Below are 26,537 nucleotides of genomic sequence, written 5' to 3' on the forward strand. Positions count from 1 at the left end.
CCATGGCGTGCGCCTCTGACGGGCGCACCGATTCCTGCCCTGTTAGTCGCCTGCTCTCAATATTCGCGACTTATTGATCGCGATAATTGAAACTATTCCCTGCGAGAAATCATGCCAGAACCGCTTCCTGCGTTATTTAGCTTGACGAAAGGAGCCGTTGGAGCGTGGAGCTTATGGGAGCTTGATATCGCGTGGCTTTTGTGCGCACTCCCCCGCATTCGAGTGCGGATGTCTTGAGGCGAGCCCTGACGCTGCCGCTCGCTCGCCCGACCCGCAACGTGTGGCTCTACAGCACGCGAGAACGCAAGCAGTGGCAAGCAGCTGTTTCCCCGACCACGTGACCGACTTAAAGAGGTCTACGCACGGCAGCGTTCACCGGCAGCGCTGCCGCCAGCAGATGTGCAACGCGCCCCGCGCCGAGCGGATGTGGTTCTCTGGATCCGCGTCCCCATCGCCACAACGTCCCCGCCTGCTTGCCGCCGCCGGCCATGTGAACACGCCGCCTGATGTCACTGTTGCCCCAGCGTCTTCGTTCGGATGATGCCAGGTTGGTGCCGGCTGCCGCCAACGGCTCGAGAGAGCTTGTTTATGGCCTCCTTTCCACGATTCTCCGCTACAGTGCTCATCTGACGTGGTGGCGAACTTTCGTTTCACCGTCTAGCGCTTGCCAATTTCGGTTGTAGTGCCGCATTATTTTTGTATTCTTTCAACGCTTAGCGATGATCAGCTAAAGGAAATTATGTCGGCGTTGAATGCACTTTCAGTTTGCACACGTGGGTAGGATGGAAACTCGGGCTTTTTCCGCAAGACGATGCAAACAAATGAGTCGAAATACTGAGCATTGTGTAAAGAACGGCGCTTCGTTCCTCCCGATTTGTTCTTGCGTTGACATTATTTTCGTAGTTTCGTACAAGTGTTTAGAAGCAGTGTGCGTGCGCACGCGTCACTGTCAGTATTCTACTTGCAAGAGATCAACTCGTAATTAGCAGTCTGCACAGCGCTTCCTGCACAACTCCCCCGTGCAGTCGCTCTATGCGTTGTCCACGAGATCAACTCTCTGGCCTATGGCAACATGCAGCTCTTGTACAGAACAGGTGCAAATCGTACTAATAATAGGCGATCAGACCGATCCGAGACTAAAAGAGAACCATGGCAGCTGTTCATATTGAAATGTTGGGCAAGAAAAAAGCCTTAAGATTTTGATGTCACACTTTTTCTGGAGCTGTTTGCATTTTACGTGCGTGCAACTACTGACGGTGTAGGCAGCGAGAACAGACCTTCCCTGATGCACAATGCAGCGGGTAGGGGCTGCACTCGGTTTGCAAGTTAATTATATAGACTATCCCGAAAAAAGCGTGTCATACTAAGCCGAAACTTGCGACCCACATATGAAAACAACAACAACAAAAAAGGAGAGTGTCATTCAGCCCTGGTGACAAGATTGGACAGAGAAGCTGTTAAAATGCCACGAAAATGGTATTACAAAATGAAGGACAAATGCACTTTGAATTGCAATTTAAAAAAAAGTACAAACGTTGATTTGAGCGGGGCGCAGTCAGAGTGAGTGCAAAAAACAAAACACGGTTGTTTTTAATTTGGCATTTGGCAGTCTTCTGAGATAGCTAGCTTAATGAAACTTGGAAGGACTGTTGTTTTATCCTAGCAGATACAATATGGGGCACACCGTTCTACGGCGGTTCAGTGCTACGGCTGGATTCGCTTAAGAGCGGTGGCTTCATGTTATTTTCATTATTAAGACTGCTGACATTTTTGCAGTTACGTATTGGTTTGAACACATCCAATGTCGTATAATTTGTTTTGGCATAGTTGTGATAAAACACAAGTCAGAGACGTTTTCCGAAACCGTGAAAACAGATGTATTGACAGCAAACAGGAGTTCCGAATCGTTTGCAACTCCACGGGGCATAAATAATTGTGAAAAGTAAACTAAACTCAGTGTAACGATAGAATCGCCATAGCAGCCAATGGCGGTATTATTTTTCTCGAGATATGTAGATTATATTGAGAGCTACGTAGCATTTGCGAGAAAGTTGGCATCGCTGCACAGCGTATTCTGCTGACGGACCACGACACGAAGAAATCCCGAGGGGTGAGCAATATACAGAGTTACTGTTATATGGTCATCACTTCTTCCCTGTTAATGGGATTCAATTAATTATTGGGTGCTCTATCTGAATCTTTCGTACCTGTGTCGTAGTACAGCGACGATATTTTTAGCCGCCAGCCAGAACGACTTCGGTACGAAGCAAGTGTAGTGCTCAGGTAGTGCGTTGAAATCGGTTCTTAATGACGCGCTCTACTTCAGTCACTGTGTTAAAATACGAGGCAGTGTGGATCAGAACAGTTGTGTCAAGGCGAGCACTTTGTCACGCGCGCTGCATCATAGTCCACCTGGGAGGCAACCAGGTGACCTCCGTCGGCTGGGGCCGCGTATTGTATGTAGATATTTCTGAAAGTGTCTAATGTACAAGTAAAACGTCTCAATCAAGGATTTGTGGTGATCGGATTGGTCGCATATGTATACGTCAGGGAAGAGGGAATGTACGCCCAACAATCGTTAGCGTGCACTGGTGGCGCGCATGTCGGAAAATTTGCACAGGCTGCTGGAAATTAACAAGTTTCGTAAAGCTCTGCCATTGCTCGTACGAGTTGGAAGTTGTACATATACGAATCCACATTGAAAAAAGTACACCGCGAAAAACCATGGTACGAGCAGAGGAGTGACAGGACAAGCGCAGGTCGTGCTCCTACCAGACCATCGTGTACTTGCTGATAAATGGGGACCAGACGTATATAAATGATTAGTTGGTGCTGCGACATGGCATTGACGTCAACCTTGTCTTACATTTCACTGCCATGTCAGTTATCGTGACATTTTTTTTCGGTGTTCACCGCCTCTTCGCTTGCACAAATTATACAAGAGTGGAGAAGTAACGCGCCAACGCTCCCCAACGTGGCCGCGTTACTTCTCCACTCGTATAAAAGTTTCTCTTTAATTTTTATTCTCACCCTGGTTTGCTCTACTTTATAGCAATGTCCAGCGTACGTCCGTGGCGCATGGTAGGGAAATGCGTAACCGAAATTTGAAGAATGGGAAGTCGTTTTGTTTGCACGTTGGGCCCCCCGAATGAGGGAAGGAATGAAGTTTGCTTTAAGGGAAACAACTGCGATGACACCTGAGCACTTGTTACGAATTCTGAACACGAGAGCAATAATGCCTAGTTGGAGGTCGCAAAGTGCTACTCTAAGCGGGGGTACGTTGACGTCACAGCCAAGGGGAATGAGCATGCTGTCATCGTCACGGGCCAATCCGACCGAGAGGGTATGTGAGAATCTCGGTTGGCTACGCTGACGTAGCAGCCACGCAGACAAATGGTGAGACTGCAGTGCGCTTCTGACGGCAGCTGCCATCGTCACGGCAAATCCGCCTGAGTGTGTGCAAGTTGTTATAGGTCAATATTGGTTACCTCAATGTTGAACCTAACGGCGTGCCAGGTGACGTGAATCTCATTGTGCGTCGAGCTGCGTGTACCGGTTGACGACGTTTTCTGGTAGAAGGCCAGAGCGCATTGTCTATTGGTTCACCTTACGTAAGCTAGAGCAATATACGTTATTCGATTTCTTCCGGTGAAAAAAAAAGAGCAGTTCAGTTCCGTATGATCTGTTCCTTCTTAAATAAGGGGCTGTTCAGTTTGTGGAACCTCCGAATGATTGACCGTCAAGCGGACCCTCCCCTGTCAACGAGATCGTTTTTTCGGGGACAGTGTGCATGGGTGCATAATGTATACGTTGCCCAGAGTGAGTCCCCAGAAATTTCAGCTTGATGGGCGTGTCTGCCTTCCAGACTTTCCAGTGCGAACTTTTGAGGGGCGGACATCCTTCACTGCCTTTAGGGCAACCTTTCCTGACTTGGACATTCTAAGTCTTTAGTGCAACTTTCCAGGGGTGAATATTTAAGATTGCAAAGTAGATTTTAGAATGCTTATATTGTGTGCCATTTCATTCTAAGCTCATAAATAAAGAACAAAAGCAGCCTCAGCGGCGTCGGAGATGCGTGCTCTACTCGCAATCCGGAGGCCCTGGGTTCGATTCTCATTCAGTGCAAAATTATACTGGTTTTCTATTCAACTCAATTGCTTTACTTTTATTGTATTTGCGCTGTTGGCTATTTTAGGAGAAGTTTCACCGGTATAGAGTCCCCGGACGACGCTTTTTTTTTTTTTTTTTGCTCCAAGGGCTATTTATTGATCTCGCCATAGAAAGCGGCGCGATTTTCATTACGAAGCGGCATTGGGGATATGCGTGCGCAAAGCCTAAATAACTATCTGCATGCTACGTTGCTACCATGTTTCCTGGATTGATAAAGCTGGAAAAATCGTAAGACGTATTTGCAAATGACGGCGTCAACAACAGCAGCAGCAACAATAACACCGGGAGGCAGCCCATTCACCTAAAAAACAAAATCAAATCTATGCTTGTCTATGTCTTAACTGGGTTAGGACTTTTACCCATCATCATTATGGAGTGTGTTATGTAGTTATTTCACACAGCCCAATTAAGCGTGACGTTGCGTCAGTCGCCGCATTGGGTCAGGCCTTCCGGCATGGAGCAGCAGGCGGTCGAGGGTTTGATTTCCGTATTTTTGGCAGTTAAAAATTAAAAGAGCAACACGCAAAGAACACCGCAGAAATAATTTCATCGGCACGATGCAAATTGAACGCCATCCCATAGCGCGCATGCCGAGCCTGGTGAACAGTCCCCAATCATTGCAAAAAACAAAACAAAAACCCCCAAGCGGCACTCTAATTATCCAGATGATGTCGAGCATTGTCAGTTATATTATTAGAAAGCTGATAGCAACGGCTGACAACTGCTGGGAAATAAATTACGTCTCCTGTCGTTATTCATCAGCTCTTAACATACAGCGTGACATTAACCCGTACTTGTTAATTACACTACCAGTATGCTCAAACCAAGACCCAAAAGAGCTTGTTTTTTGCAATAAAAATATGCAAAAACACCATCTTTCATTAAGAGACAAAAGTGTTACGGCCTTGGGACGGCGGGGCTTGGATGGAAACATATGGCGGAATCGAGGGCTGGCCTTATGCACACAGCCAAGGGTCCACGTTGCACTGCCGGCTGTATAGGCAGGAAGGTGCCTGAAACCACGTGCTTCGAAATTTGGAGGCCTTCAGTCAGTGGGGGCTTCGTTATTGCAGCCTCCTAGTGGCCCTGTGCGAATTCTCAACATGTGGTCAGCGCTCGCTCGTTTCATTTGTATTTTTTCTTGTGATTGTTGCCGAAAGTAAATAGACTTGGTGGCTGTAATTATTGTCGGACAACACAATAAGAATAGTTGATGAAGCAACGGTGTGAACGCACACCAATCGCAGTGCTCGCATGACCGGCTATGCTTATTTTGGCCCCTTTTGTTGTCGTTTTTATAGCCCCCGCAGCGCAACTGTCTGCGAGGTTGTGTGTACTGTTGCACGACTCCATACATAACATTTCACTTTGTGTGTGCGCGTGGCACTTCTCTTTCCGATGTACGGTTCTTCACCACTAGTACAACAGAGGAACTGGGGCGATCAATCTGTTATTAGCTGACAGGAGACCAATTTCACGTCGTCAGCTGGCGAGATTAAAAAAACAAACACGGACCGCCTGTTCACGCAGCCGGTTCCACGCACTCGTGGTAAATGTCACGATTCTTTCCCCCCAGTATTCCTTTGGGGGACTAACCAGCCGATGTCGGGACATCAGGTGGCGCCGGCGAAGTTGATACTGCTATACGTATACACTGAATAATGGCGGTTTTGGGCTTCTACAATCAGCATGTATTCCGCTAGGTCGTTCATTTCCGGTGTTTCTTTTTCCTCAAGCATTTATATTATACAGTGTTTGTTGCGCAAAAACCAGCAGGCACATCGCCGGCGCGGTGTTTGGCATCTTGTGTCAGTCGCAGCCTGCAGCGCCGTCTAAAGTTTCCATGTCCTGCGCCAGCTGTGTAGTTGAAGAAACGACGTTTTGTTTAGCGATTTCTGGCTTTCAGAAATATTCTATTCATTGCATCAAAATGAAGGTAGTGTAGACTGTTTACTAGTCTTCCACATTTGGAGAGCATTTTTCGAAAGGTGTTTAGCAGACAAACCGATTTTTGATGGAAAGTCGTATTTTACAGCCCGTCAGCAGTATAAATTTTAAGTTGTAAGGAAATGCAGCTCCGCAGGGATGTTTCGTCCTTGGCTCTTAAATATAGGAGTGATCTGCTAATAAATGGTTGTTAAATGCTCAACCATTGCGTTTAAAATACAGTTGGATTGGAGCATACTTCAAGAAGAGAGGATGCGACTGCACATGTTTGAAAAACCTGTTTGGATAGTACGGGGCACGTGGTCTAAGAATCACGGTAAAAATTTGGAAGCGATAGCAAACTGCCCCATCTCCAGGCTTTTTATTTAAAACTGTGCCTCTTGTCACTGAGAGTAAGCGTCCCGTTTCGCTCCTGCTAGCTGTTGCCTTCCGGGAGGAGGTTGAACTGGAGTACTAGGATGAACAAAAGGATTAAATTAAACCCTATAGTGCTCAGAACACCATTGTTTCCCCGTAACATGAATAACGATCTCAAACTGCACTCGAAAGCAAAACTTGGGGCTAAATATAGTCTATACAGGCGCCGATTGTGGAAAATAGGCATTTATAGATATTTATGAGCATTTAGGCGCTAACGCCAAAATAGGCATTTATAGGCGCTATAAAAACACCACAAAAGCCCTTCTTAACCTCTAATTCGGGGTCATATATCAAAATGGTGCGATAGGCGCGAAGGAACAAAGTAGGCATTTGCCTAAAATCCGGTCTCTAGTGATGACGACATGTAAGAGTTATACTGCATAATGCAGTCACAGATAAGTGTTCAATGAATTAACTTAGGCGTCTTTGAAAAAAAAAAGAAAACTTTAGAAACGTACAAATTCTAATTTTTTGCAAGTGAAATAATAATAAAAAACGACTACCGTAATTACCCGATTCTACCGCGCACCTTTTTTCCGGAAAAATAGGCCGAAAAATTGCATACGCGTTAGAATCGGATACGAAACCGAAACTGCCGAAACAGCGGAAATTTCGTCCCACCCATCGCCATCGCCATCTCAAGATGGCGCCAAAGCCTTTAGCAACCTGGAGGAAGACTTCCTCCATGTTTAGCAACAATTTTTTGAACGCAGGAAGCATAAGCGCCTATGGTTTTCTATCGGCGTTCACACAAATCGTCAAATCGTTCCACTTGCGCACTTGATAACAGCAATGGCAGCAGCGGCTCTCACGCGCTCAAAACGAGCGGTCGGCTGAAGCATGCGGCTCTGGAGAAGCTCGAGGGATGGGCGTGCGAGGCGTGGGCCACGATTCCATCGACCATGGTTGAACATTCGTTCAGAAGTATGGCATCGTGAACGCTCTTGGCCGCACTGAGAACGAGATGTTGTGGTCAGCGGAAAGCGACGAGGAGTGAGATGAGTGAGATTACTTCGGGAAATAAATCGCCCATTTCTCCCGCATTCGTTTGTCTGGGTTATAAAGTTTCGTGCGCGTTACAATCGGAGGTGCAAGTTTTTTTTTTGTTTTTTTTTTTTTACCAGGAAAATCGGGTGCGCGTTAGAATCGGGGGCGCGTTAGAATCGGGTAAGTACGGTATTCTTAGCTGGCATATAAACTATGAAGTAGATGCAATATCCACCCCCCCCCCCCCCCCGCCAACTTCAATGGGGTAGGAACAAACAGTGGCATTTTGATATTTCAAAAATTTACATACACTGACACGGGGCTCTTTCCTCCTGATATCCTCCGAAGCAGACGGTGTTGGGGTAGGGTCAGTGTTCTGCCCCTGTAAACATCCATCACAAAGGGAGATTTTCAACCCACCGTGTATTAGCGCCCACGACTGTCCGCAGAAGGAGCCCCAGGACTGAGCTATAGATGAGGCGCCTCGATTTCGAAAACCCTTTTCTGCGACTTTCTTCTTGTCCACTAGGACCAACGCATTTCTCTTGTTCTGGAAAGAAAGGAGGGCAATTGTTCTGGAATGTGAACGTTCTGGAACGTTCTGGAATTGTTCTGGAATTTGAACGTCAAAGAGGCTCGCTTAGCGTAGCGATTGCATGCGTCCCCTTGACCTAACCTCCAAGATTCCAATTAAGGATGAAGTGAGGTTCATGGATTTGCCGTCATCGCGACATCTACTGATGCTATAAACTTCCGTGAAGACAAACCGCATATGCAATTCAGCGGTACCTGTTCCAAGCTCGTAAAAATCGCCCCTGCCATTCTTGTTAGAAAATGCTCTCACAGAATCTTGACCGCATCACTCTGCCAGCTTTCGTTGTCAGGCTAAGTGCTTGTTAAGATTTGACTGCACAACCTTGTCATTTCCTGTGTCACCGAAGGTCTGTGAGTAAGACAGAAAACGGTGGAGCGACCACACGAAGAAGTTTCTCAGAACCGGCAGAAGGTATCTTTTAAACCTATGTTCACAACCTGTCGCACACCGTAAAAAGGTTGGCCCAACGCGGTGACGTCAAGTAGTATTTTAAGTGCAGAGCACTTTAGGGGCTCGCCTTGTCGTAGCTTGCTCGCTGGATCCACGTAGAGCGACACGGCGTTCCGGCGTAGCAGCTGTCGTCGCGGCGTAACCGAGAGGCTTCGAAAGCCGAGCGGTATATATAGTCGTAAGCGTTCGAAACTCGTGAACCGCTGGCGGTTGTCATACATCTCCCCGTTGTTTAGTGCAAAGAAAACTGTAGGTACATTTGAGGCAAAATATACGTAATTAACCGGCAGCACCCGCGTTAATTTAGTTAGGAACGCTCGTTGTATTGGTTTTTACGATAGTAAGCAAAAAAAAGTGGCAGTGCAACGCCGGCACGTGCGGGATTAAAAGCAAGCACAAAAAGAACAAAACTCCTGCTGGCGCAGTTTCAGGCAGGGGGCGCTCGAGCACTGCGAAAGCGAGAAATTTGAATTGCATTTGGTGGTAGCAGTGAGCGGATAACGGCACTACATCCCATTATGGAGAATCACTGCTCTGCTCTGCCGACAGCTTTCACATTGAGTGGAACGGCTTCAATTTTTCAACTACCAATACTCTTTTTACAGCTGTGCCGCTTACTGCGCAAACTATTTGATGTCACAGGCATTGCCCATCGCAGTCTCAGAAGGCCACAAAAGGCTTATTTCGTTTTTTATAGGCCACAGGCTTGCCTGAATGATTGTGGGGACACTGTGTACCGTCTTTCATTCACACATTTGGCCAGCTTACCTGTTCTGTTTTAGGCATTATTATCGTCCACAGTTTCATCTTTGTTGCTACCTTTACTTGTTCTTTTCTCGCCCCTCAAGCTCTGCTCCCCATGTTTTTATGGACTCTTTGTTTCTCTTAAAATCCCTCCTTTCCCACTTCCCATATTTAGGGCAAACAACCGCACTCTTCTCTGGTTAACCTCCCTGCCTTTCGTGTACTGTCTTATCCTTCTTTCCTATCCTGTGCAACGAGCGATTGGGAGGCGACTCGGGAACAAGATTCCAAGATGCACAGCAAGGTATACGTTGTTTGTGCAGATGGCACAGAGTGTGAAATGGGCGCGGAATAAGGTTCGAGAACATGCAAGCTACGAAACGGCGCTTTACCCTATAATGTGCAATAATGTTGACCAGCTGTCAACCGGAGGACCAGACTCTCCTGGTGACACGGGCCAAGACGGCGAGGGCAACGCATGGATTCCCGGACTAGGGTTCCACTCTCACATTTGAGCTCAATAAAATGTTTTCTCTCTCTCTCGGGCCACTGTGTGGGTATGTCCTATTTTTTATAGCCCCTTTGCCGTCCACCGAAGGAAAGGCCGCCACACACGCGATCAAAACTGAAAGAATAAGTAGATGGGGGCACGCGTGGGCGTAAGCTCAGCTTCTATTGTCCTGTCAACAAGACGAGCTTTATTTTCTCCGCATGCGCCCGGGAAAATTTGTTGTTTGCTTGCACTGTCCTCGTTTGGCCGCCATCTCCTGCATAAACTGTTTGCAGTTTAGCACTTTCTTGTGTCACATCTATCTGCCCCTTTTCCAGCTACGCTCGTTTTTAATAGGAGTAAACAGTTGACGTGTCAGTGTATATCTGCTCTTTACATGCCTGATACGTTTGTTATTTGTGGCATTGAAGAGAGTCTTCCCCGAAACCCTGCGTTGCCGAATGAGCACTCCCATTTTATGTATTTTAGTGGTGTTTCAGGCGTGGCTGATTGTGCCAGGTGGCGTCGTCTTCAGCTGCTTTTGCTTCGTTTTATAGAGCCCATATGGCAGTGTAGTACCACGTGGCAAGTGTGGAAATAAAACTTGCTGCCCCTCGAAACTGGCTTTTAAGGCGGATTTCAGCACATCACGCACTCAGCAGATCGGAAGATCTAGCTTTTGTTGCGATGTTGGAATGCGACATTTGCGACATTTTGTTGCGATGTTGGAATGGGGATCAATGACTCAGAATAGTGTTTGCATGCACATCCGAACCCATTATGAGGCGTCTTTTCGCTAATTCGTTCCGCTAACATGCATGCAGACTAGCCGTGACCCTACGCGCGTCTATTCAAAGTCGCAGGTTGTGCTGGCTTGTACGGGAAAAAAAAAGTTTAATTTAAATTTTTTTTTTGTTTGTGAAATCTGGAAACTCTTCGTGCGACCTTCGGGGCAAAAACGTAGTGAGCAATGCGAACCACATATTTCGGCAATTTTGACAATCTCATATCTCGTGCTATGTTTGTTGTGAAAAACGTTTGCGCGGAAATTTGTACAGAGCAGTATTTTGGAATTTAGCGGCAGCAAGTCTTTACCGAGGAGCAATTCTGCCAGTTCTTGCGACAATCTTGGGGAAGGTGCGCGAGGATCGCTCGGACAGAAAGCCAAAAGACTACACCAGTGCCATTTTAAGCGCTAGTGCCGTCTACTGCTCGTCGTTTCGCATAATCTCAGTTAATTTTGCGTAATTATCCGTACAATGATAAATTTATTCACTGGTGTCTGCTTGGCTGTACACCGTAAAACCAAGGGCCGTAAGCTTTTGAGACACAGCTGCGGAGTTTTAAAATGTTTTGTGACAAGAGAGAAAACAATACGTTTGGCATTACCCATAAAGCTATACAGAGTACAGAGTAGAGTGCTGAAAGAGTTATCACAAGTTTCTGACTTACAGGTCAGATTTTTTTTCCCGTACGAAATGTCAGTCGTTGCTCCTCAGCCTATTTGCTTGCCATGACAGATGAACTGTAGGGACGTCTCCTGTCATTGACAGACAATTCAGGCTTTAATGCACACGCTCCGTGCTAAATGGCCTTATGTTTCAAAAAGAAAATAACCCTTGAGGAAGACAGCTAGGCAGTGGAGACCCCGAAATTCGCCAAACGTTTTACACGGAGGAAGTAAATGAACCCACTGCATGCCTAAATTGAACGGAATTAAACGGAAGGGTAACACAAAAACCGTAGTGCAAAATTGTCGCAAAGCACCGGCATTGAAGAACATCCCTTTGAACTTTCTATGTGCCTCGAGACATCTAAACAGTGCAAGTGGTATGCAAATGTGAGATAGGGAATTGTTTTTGCAGGCACTTGTGAGATAGGGGAATTGTTTTTGCAGGCACTTTCTATCGTATGTTTAATGTTTACCGCTCAGCCCCTCCACTTTCCTTCCTACTATCCGACCTCTTTCTGCCTCCGCCATGCCGCAATATTTTCCACCCCCCTTGCATATGCACTGCTCGAAGTGAATATTCCCCAGACTGATGCAATAAAGCGCTTCTAAACCTATTTCCCCAGCGACCTGGATTGTCGCTTTCGAATGCCACAGTCGAGCAGGTGCCGTGTAACTGCTAGGGCTTGTCTCCGTAACACTTACACTACGAGCGGCCTCCCTGCAGTTCAACACGACAGCTCACTAAGTGGTCTGACTTGGGCCGTTCGCCTCTATTTTGATTCCATGCACCATGTGCGGAATCAGGTGTTTTCGCTTTTCAACCCATCAGAAAAGCAGCCACCGCGGCCGGGGTCGAACCCGCGTCCCTGGGCTCATCAGCGCAACGCCATAGCCACTGAGCCACCCCGGCGCGTAAATTTAAGACGTACCTCGCGAAAAACTGACTTCAAAGAATTGTCGTACAGGTTTAGCCGTGCATAGCACGCCGCTGTAGGCTGTATCCTCCGGTTTCATTGTCCGTGATGTTTTAACACGATTTTTAATGATCTTTAGAGCCGGCATGCTATCACTAGAAACACATGAATGCGCTCATGTTTGCTGCCACGCAACGCGTATTGAAATACTGGCTCTTCTGGCGGTGATTACCGCCGTGTTCTGTAACTAATTTGGACGTATAGCGTAATGCATCCTAATAAATATCTGAATACTTTCAACAAAACAAAACATATGTATCAGAAAACAAGCCAATGGTAGCACTATAATACCGGCGGGATGAAATCTGTACGGCAATACGACTACGCACGAACCCCACCCGCAACCGATAAGAAGACACACCGTATATACAGCTGGGACCGCCAGAGAATCTCATCATCTTATGCAGCTTCAACTATAAATAATGGAACCGGTGCCCTCATCGATAGAGGTAGAAAATCAAGTCCCTAGGCCACAGCACCAAGTGATTGGAGCGCGAAAAGCAAAATGTCTGCGTACCGTGCTGGGCTATGCATGGGACAAAGTCAAATTGGGCTGCAGGATGCCCAACTCATTTCTCTATTGTACATAACAACGCGATTCGTAGCGTAGGCACCGGTTTCCACGCGATAAAACCCACATTCTAATGAGGAAAACGATATAAGTACAGCTACCCTAAGGTGCGTGCTTACTACGGCTAGAGCAGTACAAATATCCGCATTCCTGCGTTGCAACGCCGGTGGGCACTATCAAAAACGGAAGCAAATGACCTGTCATAACTACGTTTTATGCCCAAGCTTTTTTGTGATGGGATTGACGGCTTTCGGGAGTCCCCTCGGCCTCATTAATTGTCCTCTGCCGTGCTATCTATTTCATGCTTGCGACACACGCTCGCAAAAGAATAACATCCGGCAGTTGTACGAACGCAGGCAGTCATTCAGTGCCGCGAAGGATCGTTGGCACACAGATGAGCGTTGGGAGGCTCTATTTTTAACGCGCATGTCGGCAATCTGTGCGCAGCGCCAATCTGGCCATGGCGCTAGGCAATTATTTTTGTTTTTTAGCTTCTGCACGGTTGTTAGCGCAAGCTGCGGTACGCCACCTCTACTTCAACCCAGCAAGCCTTTCTGCTTCGCAGAGTTGAGCGAAAAAGTATTTAATATAGACAAAAGGTATTACTACAACTGAAGTTTAATCAAACACGCTCCTTGAGGTCTTATGCTTCAGGTGTTGGGGTTTGTTGTTTAAACCTTGCCTCAAGCGTGCGCACCGAAGAGCAAGTATGGGTTTGGTTCAAATCCTAATTTTTACTAGACGCAGTTTCTGCGGTACCTCTCGGGTCTGTATATTGACGTAGGATTTACCAGAATACCATACAGTGACTCGTCGATGTTTGTTTCTTCGCTATGAAAGGTGTGCCGACTTCTATCATAGACACATATTTCGAGAGTGACAGAGATATCGATCAAAAGCAAGCTGCGAGCAAAGCGTCTTCCGCGAAAGCGGATATTCGAGCTGGCAGAAGGCACGTGCACCTAGAATGTCGCAAAGCCGCCGCGGTGGCTCAGTGGCTAAAGCGCTGGGCTGTTGAGCCCAAGGACGCAGCTTCGATCCCGGCCGCGGTGGCTGCTTTTCTGATGGAGGCAAAAAGCGAAAACGCCCGCGAGTCGAGCTTTTGACGCACCTTAAAGATCCCCTGGTGGTCAAAATTAATCCGGAACCCTCCACTACGGCGCGCCTCATAGCCCAGGTGTAGCATCGGCGCGTTAAACACCCTAATCCAAATCTCAATCTGGAATGTCGCGAAGCGCGCGGGCATAAATCGTACGTTGTGAAATACGGAATCTCACAGCAGCCATCATACAGAGCTAGTACAGCTGATTTTGCCCCTGCTTGCCACTTATACCGAAAGTCAAATGAGTTTATTCCACATAATTTCCACACTTCAAGGGACCGTGAGGACAAAATACAAGGGGAGTTCATTCAAGAGATTGTCAGGTGAGAATAACGTTCAAGCCAATTTTAAAGCGAACAAAAACCGATTAAACTGCATAATAGGGAAAACAGATGAAGGAGCGACGACTTAGTAGGCACACTCCCGCACTGATCATGGGATGTCGTGGTGGAGCCGACCTAAGAGGAATTTCAAGGGGCTATTTGCGACACGACCTGCATTAGTTTGTATTCACTCATGATAGTTAAGGGCACTGAATTCTGTCTTTCCGCTACACCTGCTACGTTATTGTTTGGCTTTGGCATGCAAGAGATTAGCAGGCACCTGCTGCTTCCTTGCTCTTTTTTACTTTCTTAAGAGCAATACACTTGTTAGCTCTCATGAAAACACGCTATTGTGGCCATATTTGTACCTCTAGCGACTCGTCTTGCCGTGCTGCCGTCTGCCCTTAGTGCGGATGCAGTACAATAAATGCTGCCACAAAATAAAAACCGCGCTTGTGGAATGAACTCTGCAATTTCCGCGCAGAAAATCCTACAAAATATACATCCGAGGTAGGCTTCTCCGAGTTGCAAGACAAGCACTGAATTTTTCAAATTCAAATTTCGCATTTTGGGGCAACAGATCTGTGGGTATGCAGCGTGCCGTGCTCTGCGGCTGTGAAATATTTTGACAGCCTTCAGATCTTCAATGAACGCCGAAATCGGGTACACACGGACGTTGTCGCTTCACGTTTCCATTAGCCGCTGGCAATCTAACCCGCACGCACGCACGCACAGACGCAGACACACACACGCACGCACGCACGCACGCACGCACAAACACACACACGCAGAAACAAACACACGCACCCACACACACACGCACGCACGCACGCACACACACGCTCACACGTACGCACGCACACACTCACGCACACACGCACACACTCACGCACACACTCACGCACACACTCACGCACACACGCACCCACGCACGCAGACACTCGGCTGTCCGGCCGTTGCGATTCGGCTGCTTCAAATTGTTTTATAGCGTCGAATGATGTAAGGTGGGCATTTTTGTGATGCAGAAATGAAGCAATAGAAGTCGAGAAAAAAATCAGCCGTGTTCCGGAAGCGAGAATCGAACCCACAGACACGCGTTATGCGTAGGTTGTTGGTTCGATTTGGTCCTTTACTGATGATATTATTGATTATGGGGTTGAACGCGCTGAAGCCACACCTAGGCTATGAGGCGCGCCGTAGTGGAAAAGTCCGGAATAATTTCGACCACCTGGGGAACTTTAACGTGCGCCGAAATTTCAACACACCGGTGTTTTCTCTTTTCGCCTCCATCTGAAAAGCGGCCACCGCGGCCGGGAATCGATCCCGTATCCTTGGTTTCAACAGCACAACGGCTTAGTCACTGAGCCACCAGGCGGGTCGGTCCCTGACTGACTGCAACGTTAAGACCATTTCTTGAACGCACGCACGTAATGTGCATACATACCTGCATACATACATACATACATACATACATACATACATACATACATACATACATACATACATACATACATACATACATGCATACATACATGCATACATACATACATACATACATACATACATACATACATACATACATACATACATACATACATACATACATACATACATACATACACACACACACATACATACATACACACATACATACATACATACATACATACATACATACATACATACATACATACATACATGCATGCATACATACATACATACATACATACATACATACGTACGTACATCCTCCCTGGTGGTCGTTATCGCTCGTTCCTTTTCATTGCTTACGCCACGTTTTGCGGTTCCCGCTCCCACCAGCTATCCTTTTTTGTTCACTTTTGAGCTCCTCCAACTTCAATTTACCACCGTATGCGTGCGCTCTGCGTGGGCTTCGCTGGGTTAACGTTTACTTTTATTCTGCTTCTTTTTTTCTTCTGGCGGATATCAGTACTCCTCAAAAACTGAACGCATGAACGCACCGATGGAACTGGAGGCAATAGCAACAAAAGGATTTACGGCCTCGCGCAGACCGCACTGCGTGCTAAAAGTGACAGGTGCGATCATTTGATGGTAGCAGTTGTGCACGGTGCGTTCCAGGATGCAGATGTGGGTGCGCTGCCGTTCTGCGCTCTTCTTTTTATCTTTTTACAGCTGTACTTCCAATTTAAGGGAAAAAATACGTGGACCGGTGCTCATTTGCATCTTGGCCTCGAATGTAGCGGGGAGTTTGCGTTTATGTGGCTCTCCTTTTTTTTTCTTTCGCCCTACTTCTAGTGCCTTCTACAATGCCCTTTGTTATGCACTTAACGCAGCCAGCCGCCGGCCAAGCTTTTCTTCCCTTGTCTCCGCCTCTAAAACACAGAACAGGTGCAGTGAAAAAGAACCCGCATACTAAAGCGAGCTTTGCAAGCGCTCATCTTGGGAATTCGGTTGTTTCATTGAATTAATAGGTTACAATTTGTTCGGACAGGTCACAGGAGAAATGACCTTGGCAAGTTCTAATGTGCTACATATTTTGTCGTTTAAGTCTACTTTTTGGTAACATACCATATACAGCTTCAACACCATAGCTGTGAGGCCTAGCTAGCAATAACCGTCCGCCGCACCAAAAAAACCCCGAAGTGTGAGGTAAAGTGGCGAGGAGGCCAGGAGCCCACGAGCAGGCGTTGGGAGTGTGCGCCTGAAGAAAAAATCTCGGGCCATCTCCATTAACGTGACACCAGGACAGGGGCGAAGCATGCAGTGTATATTCTTGGCGCCTTGGCGTTTAGCCAACGGAGATGAAACTATTTGGTGTAGAGTCATGCAGCTTTGCTGTAAAAGTCTCTTGTCCTTAAGCACGAAGCTCTATAGCGCGAGGCGTAAACGAGTTCCCCGGTATTTTAGTACCGTGACTACATGAGACGACGGTTACGAGGATGACAGGAGACGCCAGCAGCCCCAGCCCCTCAGGGGCTTCGCCCCTAAAAAGGTGTGGTTAGGGAGGTGCCGGGAATGGAACTCTGGACCTTTACGCCGTGGAACCGACAACGTAGCCACTGGACCACCCCAAAGGCCCGAGGGATACGAGGTTAGCAGCGGTGGGGAACAATAACATTTGCAGCCAATTGGAAAGAAAAAAATACGCTTCCCGAATCGAACCTGGGTCCCTCGCGTGATAAAATAGGCGTCATCCGATTGAGCTTTCATCGCATTCCAGGTGATCACAGCATTTCTTCTGGGTTCGTACGTGGGCTTTGGGTTTGGACGCGGACGCGGATTATGTAGTGCATGCTAACGCGGTCCACTTTGGGAGAGATGCGAAAGCCTGTGGACGAAACGATCCGGGCCTGCCAGTGATGCAGAACTTTCAGCGGCAAGTTCTGAAATAAATGAGGTGCAACAGCTGGGTTTCCAACGAAGGCAGAGGGGATCTGCTGTTTCTCCAGCCTTGCACCTTTAGCGCAAGCTGCGCCAATTTTTTACGCTTCTTTATTACCTGGATGGAGAAATGCTGCCATGTACTAAATGAAAGCATGGCGATAATAATAACGAAATACTTCTCGCTTTGCTGTCACCTAAACAAACAAACAAAAACTTCCTTTTGACGAACAGGTTGCGTAGTTGTGGCAGCCCGATCATGTGCGAGCTTACTGCAGGGTTATTGAATTGCATGCATAAGGTCCGAACTATAAATGCGGTGATGGGGTATCAATAAAAAGCTCTGGTATGGCGAATCGCACTAGATTTCCAGCCACATTTCATTATTGTGTAAGAATAGGATACTTCCCCCCCCCCCCCCTCCCCCCATCATTCCTCGCGCTTCGCTGCAAACACGTCCAATAGCGGGTACGCTTGAGTGAAACTCTGCAGAGTCTGGTTGCAGAACTTTGCAGAGAAGCGGAGTTCTTGTTGTTTTTACTTTCTATGAATACGCATTTAAGTTTACAGGGTCCACGCAGGCCATGTTAAAATTTTTTGAACAATGTATACGCATACTGTTTTCACGCAAGTAGTGCGTTGAAAAGTCTCCTGTCCCGAATCGCGACGGCATTCCTCCTGCGCAATTTATGAGCGTTTGTTATGCACACACTCCTTTCCCCAGGCCGGCATTTCACGGGTATTCTATCCTATGTGAATTTTGCCTGAAGAAGCGCAAGGTCGATGACACGCTTGTAGGCGAACGTTTTGTAAACTGCTCACCGCCTTGGTAGGTGGGGAAAGTCCCTGCGGCACTACGTGGGGTATAGCGAGAAGCGTGCCGGGTATTTATTTTTAACAGCCGAGCTTGTTTAAAAGCCCTAAGTTCGCTGTTGCAGGAAGAAATCCCAACAAAATTCCGAGGGCTCGTGAGCGCGTGCCTCGCGGCGACCGGCGAGCGTCACCGGCACACGCAGTTACATTAGAAAAGAAAACAAAAAAAAACCAGGAGCGAGAAAATGGCGGCCGCTCGTCAGCGTGGGTCTCACGGCTACCGCCGAGGCCCCGGCTCGCGCAATGGCTCTAGCAAAAGAAAAAAAAAAAACCCTCCTGCGCTGTTCTCAAGCGCTACCGCGCATGTAGAAAAAAACTTCAGCGCTAATTCTAAAGATAAAAAGACACTCTGCTTGGGAAAGGTGACCGCGGCCACCGCATTCTCTCGAAGCCATTATGGATAATTGTAGACATGGCTACGAGTGTGCCAATCCTTCCCGGTACGACTTGCAGACCCCGCCACCGCTGCCTCGAGTCCATGACGAAGAGTTGGTGGAAGTCTACAATGGTGAGGATGACTTTACATCGAAGAGGTCGTCCTCTCGCCGCGGAGGAGAGGACGACCTCTTCGATGCATATGACGACGATTACTAGCACCGCAACTATGCAAATAAACAATATTTGCATATGATATTTGCCCGGCAATGCTCACCTAAACAGCTTCACAATTCAAATATTGCGCGTGAGTGCAAGCCTCCCAGAATTTTTTTGCGTACTTGGATCCCCTGCTTCACTTTCGTTTCTTCGTCTTTTGGAGTGAATTACTTCGAGCGGCTTCTTTTCTGCTACCCTGAGTTTGCGTCGCTTTCTTCGCTTTCGTTTCTTCGTCTTACGGCGCGAAATACGTCAGCAAACAGACTGGCGCGCGCCACAGCGTCCCCTACAATTATGGTTGTTGTGCTGTTGCGCGCCTGTTCTGCTGTTGTGATCTTGTGCACCTGTTCTATTCACGATCCGTCACGTTCAGCCATTACATGGCACTCACTATTCAATTCCAATTACGATTCGTTTCCAATTACAAGTTTTGTGAATTTTGTGAAGCCGGCACATTAGCCCCTGAAAGCTCCCGGATCCTGGCCATCCCCGAAGTGGATATGTGACATGCAGAAGAGAACAAAAACGATGACAACTTTTGTTCTACCACTCCAAATACGCTGAAATACCCCAGTGGTAGCGCATCAGGCTGCTAACATCTGGAGACCTAGGTTCTAAATCGTATCAGACGTGTGTTTTCATTTATTTGTTCTTCAGAGCGGAGGCCATTTTCTTGACCGGACAACAACGACGACTGCGGCGGCGGCGGTTTTTCGCAGAATGGGGCATTGTCAGAGGCCTTCAGTAGTAGATGTTTTGTGCAGAGTTTGAGGCGGAAGCCTTTTGCTCGGCAGACGCCCAAACAACCGAACCCAGTACCCCGATGATGATGGTCATATACAGGGTGTTACGTCGATAAACGAGCGGATTTTAAAACAATTCCTGGTCAAACCGTAGCTCCGTTCGCGCCCAAAATGTACACGAAGGTCGCATTTTGTGGTCTATTTTGTTTAACACCAAGAACAAGGACGGCACTTACCTGCTTATTCAGATAAGAAATAACAAGGATTTTTGTCTATGGGAAAATAGCAGCCCATTTGGACGTTCATGCCGAACTTGGAACGGCGGCGCCACCTGCCGTATGCAGAAAGGAACGTGCAATGGCGGTTCACGGAAGAAAGCAGCCAAATGGGGCGGTAGGAGATCAGAGAACGTCTTCTGTAGATAGTTTATGATGGTGAGAAATAGTTACATAATAATAAACGCGTTTTGGTATTGGTAAGGATGAACCATTATAAATATTCGCATGGTTTATCATTACCGATAAAACAGCCATAGCATTGGCTGTGTCCCACATCACCACCGCCCGACCCGCGGAAGCTGACGACGACGATACGTGCGCAATTATAACAGACTCGCAAGCCGCCTGCCGGGCATATTCTTCTGGAATCCTCTCCATCCAAGCAAACAACATTCCTCGACACTCCGATCCATCCAAGCTTCCCTTCCTTCGTATCGTCTGGACCCCTGGCCATGCCTCCCTTCCTGGAAATGAGCATGCACACGCGCTCGCCCGGGAAATGACCCACCGGGCGTCAGAGGAAGCGGACAGACAGATCGAGGGTGTCTCCAAGACATCATCTTTCATCATCCCATTCCACGAACCTCTCAACTATACACTCACACTCGCCTACTACCGCACACAAAGAAAAACACTACCTCCACCCCACCACTCCCTATCCCGCGCCGACGCCACGTCATGGCGGCAGCTCCAGACACACACGTTCCCAAACTTACACCACAAACACCTCTTCTACCCCACCCAATACGCTAGCAACTGCCCGGCTTGCCAGAGCCCCACTCCCACCCTCTACCACTCTGTATGGGAGTGTCCGCGTCCACCAGACGGGCTCACCCCTATACGCATCCCCACCCTCTCCTCTTGGGAGGCTGCTCTGTCCAGCACTGCCCCGCAAGACCAACAACGGCTGATCGAGCGGGCCCGCCGGATAGCGTCCGCCATTGGAGTCCTGGACTGAGGACCCCACTCATGGAGGCTGCTCTTCGGCTAACAAATGTTCAATAAATGTTTTCACCACCACCCAATAAACGTTTTTTTTTTCATCTTCTTTCAGATGGTCTGTCATCTGCTGTGCCAAGTTACCCGTGGGAATAATTGATTATGATTCGTATTATGATGTTAATATTCGCGACCACCATAAACTGTCGAAGAAAAACGTTTTCTGATCTTCTGCCGCCCCATATGGCTCCTCTTTTGCATAAACTGCCATCGCACGTTTCGTTCTGCATACGGCAAGTGACGATTGTCCAAACTGGTCGCCTCTTTCCCATAGGCGAAAATCATTTTTATTTTCTGAATAAGCAGGGAAGTGCCGTCCCGGTTCTTGGTATTAAAATAGACCACAAAATGTGACCTTCGTGTAAAGTTTTGCGCGAACTGAGCAGCGGTTTGCTCAGAAAAACTTTTTAAAGCTGCTCATTTACCGATGTAGCTCCCTGTATAAAGATGAGGTAGATGAAGCCTTGATTAAAGAGACGGCAAGTGGTTATTATTGCACGGCGAAGTTGAAATACGTTAAATCTGATGAAGGAGACACTTTTTATTCCAAACGGGAAATGAAAAGAAAAAGAAGACCTAGGAAAATAGCAAGAGTAAACAAGAAGTCAAATGCCCAGCCAACACGGGAAACAACAAAACAGGATGCCAGAAGTGGTTTGAGACGAAGAGTTCACGAGCGCAGCCCTGCTGCCAAATAATAAAAAAAGAAAAAAATAGGATGACAGCAAATGAGAACAAACAGTCAACTACCAGGTCACACAGGATAAACACAAAAGCATATCTGAAGGAAGAGGCTGGAAAGGCAGAGTTCTCTAGCGGACTCGTCTTCTCAAAGCTGCCCGCAGTCGCTAATGACGATCTTTTCGGACGTCTTGCCGGACGGCGAGCCGCAGGCCTCGATCCTCTTGACGATTAACATGCCCTCGACGACCCTGCTGAACGCCACGTGGTCGTCGTCCAGCCAGCTGCAGTCCTTGACCGGGGTGATGAAGAACTGCGAGCGGTTCGTGTTCGCCATGGACAGTACACCCAGGTCTCTGTGCTTCAGGTCAAAGTTATCATCCTCGAACATGTCGCCGTATATGGACTTGCCTCCGGTCACCGTCGTGGTTCGTGATGTCCCCGCCCTGGCACATGAAACCCGGAATGACGCGGTGGAAAACGGAGCCCTTGTATCTAAAGCATTTCTCCCCGGTGCACAGCGCACGGAAGTTTTCCGACGTCTTGGGCACCACATCGGCGCGGAGCTCCATCTCGATGCGCCCTAGCCGTTTGCCGTCGGCCTCAATAAACACCTTCGGGTTGTCGTTTGCCATGGATGCGCCGGGTTATCAAGTCTACTTCGGCAACGCAATCCGGCGTTGCGTTCTTCGAAGCGGCAGTATAAGGCGACGGGGACAGCGGCATTCGATGGCTGCTGCTCGCTCTCTGCGCACCGGCTCAGGATGATGATGATCATGATGATGATGATAATGATGGTCATCATGACCTGTAAAAATGACGCATACCCACTCAGGGGTATTGGCTAAGAAGAGTTTTTTTCCTCATGAAAAAGAATTAGATTAGGCAATAGTAGAGCCGATGAAAGGATTTAGTATATAGATTCAAGAGAAAAAGGAAGGAAAAAAAGAGGAACGAGAAAGCAAAATAAAAGACAGCCTGATCTGAATAATTTTAGCATGGCTGACGAGCGGTCTCCGAAATAAATGAATGAGTGAATGGCGCTACAAACATCCCCATGGCAATGACTTAGCGTCGTGCCCCCGAAGGGCGAGTTGTTGGTGGTGGTGATGGCCCGAAAATGTCGTGAAGGAGCGCAGTGCGAGGCGGTACATCGTCGTCTTCGTAGCTCGCTGCAAGATCGCCGCAGTAAGAAAAAGAAAAAAAGTGAAATGATGCATTCTTGATGCCTGTATTAAGGCGAAAACCTTGGATCGCTATGTGTCACGCACGCGTGCTGTGAGTGAGTGAAAAACGTTTAATCGGAAAGGGGGAGGGGGAGAAAGAGAGAGGAGCGGTGGGTGGCCATCCTATTCCGGTAGCCCGCGCAGAGTCGTCGCCGCCTTCGCCCGAGAGATCAGAGCTTCCTGGTCCTCGAGCTGGCCATTGCGCAAGGGGGTGTTCAGTGGGCACATCCAGACAAGGTACGGGGTCGTGTTGGGGGTGTGTCGCAGCTTGAGCATTTCGGTGCATATCTGGTTGGGGAGATGCGGTGAAGGGCGACGTGGTTGTGGCATGTGCGAGTCTGAAGTCTTCGCCAGCTGAAGTCTTCGCCAGATGCGGGCGTCGAAAACGAAGGGCGAAGGGTGAGGGGGGATAGGTGCGTCGGGAGGCCCTTTAGTGTTACAGCATGTCGGTGTAGGTTTGTGGGAGGAGGACAGAGCAGGTGGACCATTGTCGAGGTTGGGGCGGCTGGCCTCGTCTGCGAGTGCCCGGGTAAGGAGATCGAGGGCCGTGGCGTGAACTACTTCGTTCCCAGGGAGGGATGTGTGGCTTGGTGTCCACACGATGCGGGTAAAGGGAAGGGTGAGACGTTGGGATAGGATGTGCAGTGCCAGGGCGGAAACTCTGCCTTAAGCGTAGCGGTGGAGGGCGGCTTGAGTTTCCGTGAGTACCGTGATAGTTGTAGTCGTAGCGAGAGTGATGGCGAGGGCTATAGCGCGTTCTTCTGCTGTGTCCGTTGATGCTGTTTGCAGGCTGGAAGCAACGAGGGTGGTGGCGTCGGAGCGCACTACGGCAGATACGTGTGCCTGTTGTCGGGTGTTGGGAGCGGCGTCGGAGTAGAGGGCAGTTAAATCGTTGCCGTATTTTCGAAGCAGGAGGCGGGTCCGATGCTGTCATCGTCCAATATTGTATGTGTGGTGCATATGGCGTGGGATGGGAAGCACCCCGATGTTCGCGCGTAGAGGAGTGGGTATTATCAGGAGTCTGCGCCACATGTCGACCGAGCTTATAAAGCAGGTGTCGGCCGGTTCGGGTGAGCTGCAATCGTTGCAACTGGTTGGTTATGTGGGCTTCCATCAATTCGGTGAGGGTTTTATGGAGGCCGAGCTGCAGTAGTCGTTCTGTCGAAGTGTACACTGGTAAGTCAAGCGCGGTTTTGTAGGATTTCCGAATGAGAATGTCAATTTTGGCCTGCTCTTGCGGTTTGAGGGCGAGGTATGAAGCTCCGTGTGTGATCTGACAGGTGAGCATTGCTTGGAGAATGCGGCAGGTGTAGGCTTCTTTGAGGCCGTGTCTTCGCGAACAGGTTCGTCGGATCAGGTTCGTTAATTGCGACACGATAGTTTGTAGTCTGGGGAGATATGCAGCTCCTGAGCCGTCGGGGTGGTAGTGAACCCCCAGAAAGCGCACGGTCTTCATAGCGGGGATCGGTTGGCCGCCGATGGATATTGTATGGTCGGGTGTCGGGTTTAGTGGTCGTCCTCGGGTCCTGTTTCGAAGAACGAGGAGGGCAGATTTGAATGGGGCACGTGAGAGACCGCACTTACGAAGGTAATGCGAGATGACGTCGACTGCTTGCTGTAAATTGTCTTGCTGGTAACCTGGAGAACATGTGTTAGTCCAGAGCGTAAGATCATCAGTATATAGAGCATGATGTATGTCAGATATCTGTGCAAGTTGCGCCGGGAGGCCTAAGAGGGAAATGTTGAATAGCAAAGGGGAGATTACTGATCCTTGGGGCGTTCCCCGGGCGGGTATGTGGAATTTCTCCGTCTTGTACGGTCCGAGGTGTAAGGTTGCCGCCTGGTTTGTGAGGAAGGCGCGGAAAAAGTTGTAGGCTGCCTTGCCACATCCCGTGGTTTGGAGCTGTTGTAGGATGGCTGTGTGGGTTACGTTGTCGAAAGCCCCTTGTGTGTCGAGGGCTAGAAGGGAGCTTGGGTTCGTTTTGCTGAGGTGGTCAATGACTGTTTCTTTCAATTGTAGGTGTACGTCTTGAGCATACAGATGTGCTCGGAAGCCAAACATTGTGTGGGGAAAGCGACCGGTACCTTCCAGGAGTGCTGTAAGGCGTCGACCGACCAGATGCTCGTATAGTTTACCCACACATGATGCTAAGGTATGGGTCGGAGGTTGTCGAACGCTAAGGGCTTGTTTGGTTTTGGTAGTAGGGTAACAACTGCTCGTCGCCACTGCAAGGGTAACGTTCCTTCTTTCCTGTGTCGGTTGTAGCAGTCAAGGAGGGAATCCAAATGCTCGTGGTTCAGGTTCCGAAGTAGCTTGTATGTAATTTGGTCATGCCCTGGCGCTGAATTGCGTGTTAACTTTGCGACTGCTTGTAAAAGTTCGCGTATGTATGGCTCGTCAAGCTTGGGGTTTGGAGCACTTTGGCAATCTCCGGGTGGGAAGTAGATGACGGAAGCAGAGCAGAGCCTCAAAGCTTCTTTTGCAGGAAGGAAAGCAGTGGTCCGGGGGGTTGAGAGTGATTTTGTGAATGAAGCGGGTGATGTTTTGAGTATTGGCGGTTTTGGATGGCGTATTGCCCAACAGGTGCCGAAATATGTTCCACGCTTTCTTTGTTGTCAGAGATCCATTCAGTTGATCGCAAAACGTGCGCCAGTTTTGGTTTGGTAGATGTTGGGCGTAAGTGAGGGCCTCCTGCGTTTATTTGGCAAAGCGCCGTTTGAGTGAGCGATTATGCTTGTTGCGACGCCATCGATTCAGTAAGCCACGGCAGGCTTCCCACATGTGATCAAGGTGGGTATCGGCTGCTGGGAGAGCCTGTGTGAGTATGATGTTCTTGGTGGAAGTCTGTTGTAGGTCGGCCATCCGTTGCGTCCATTCTTCAATGTCTTCCGAGGGTGGTATAGAGGAAAGGGGGGCTTTCCGGAGGGCCTCTCAGTCGGTTGGTCGGGCCACTCCCGTGCGGTGGTGGAGAGCGTGATTGGACATACATAAGGCAATGTTGAAATGGTCGCTTCCCAAGGTGTCGGGTTTCCGTTTCCAGTCTATTTGTGAGATATGTCGTGTAAACGTAATATCGGGGATTGAATCCCGTATTACGCTGTCGCCGAGCCGGGTAGTCTGAGTGAGGTCATTTTGCAGGACGAAATAGTAATGTTGCGCAGCGTGGAGAAGGGCCATTCCTTTCTTAGATGCCCCCGCACGGGGCACCTTGAGTAACTTGGTGACGGTGAATGGCGACACCGCGTACCATGAGCCCCCATACTTAAGCTGTTACCTACCATGGCGAGAAGTTAAATTCTGAAGGGTTAGAAGCCGTGAACGGTGCCCGTAGGTGCCCTGGTTAAGCTCCGGCCGATGGGCTCCCTTTCTGTCTACCAGGCAGGGAGCTCCGGGACCTCTTTGACCATCAGGGTAACGTCAACGAAGAAAGCACCCCAGTTCCCTGCTTTATACTATGTCGCATGGTATATTCGAAACCCTCTCTTCCAAATCATCGGGCCCCAAAAAGGGCCCGCATCGATGTAATATTCAAATCACTGCCCACCATGAAGTT

The 26,537-nt window shown here is 48.5% G+C and overlaps 1 protein-coding gene and 1 pseudogene across 2 annotated transcripts in view; one reads left to right on the top strand and one right to left on the bottom strand.

The window, feature by feature from the left end:
- The first annotated feature begins 371 nt into the window (after nucleotides 1–371).
- LOC144153554 (synaptotagmin-15-like) overlaps nucleotides 372–26,537 on the top strand; it is a 168,658-nt gene continuing 142,492 nt past the window's right edge. Inside the window, exon 1 of one of the 2 annotated variants that reach the window (XM_077685179.1) lies at nucleotides 372–547. In XM_077685179.1, coding sequence (XP_077541305.1) covers nucleotides 538–547 — 10 coding nt within the window. In that variant the 5' untranslated portion in view covers nucleotides 372–537. The remainder of the gene's footprint in view (nucleotides 548–26,537) is intronic. The other variant, XM_077685183.1, reaches the window with a different exon arrangement.
- LOC144170676 (peptidyl-prolyl cis-trans isomerase pseudogene) lies at nucleotides 21,906–22,392 on the bottom strand (annotated as a pseudogene).

This window comes from Haemaphysalis longicornis, unplaced genomic scaffold (genome assembly GCF_048455015.1).
Source record: "Haemaphysalis longicornis isolate Haplotype H1 unplaced genomic scaffold, Haemaphysalis longicornis Haplotype H1 scaffold_1, whole genome shotgun sequence".
Classification (NCBI taxonomy): Eukaryota; Metazoa; Arthropoda; class Arachnida; order Ixodida; family Ixodidae; genus Haemaphysalis; species Haemaphysalis longicornis.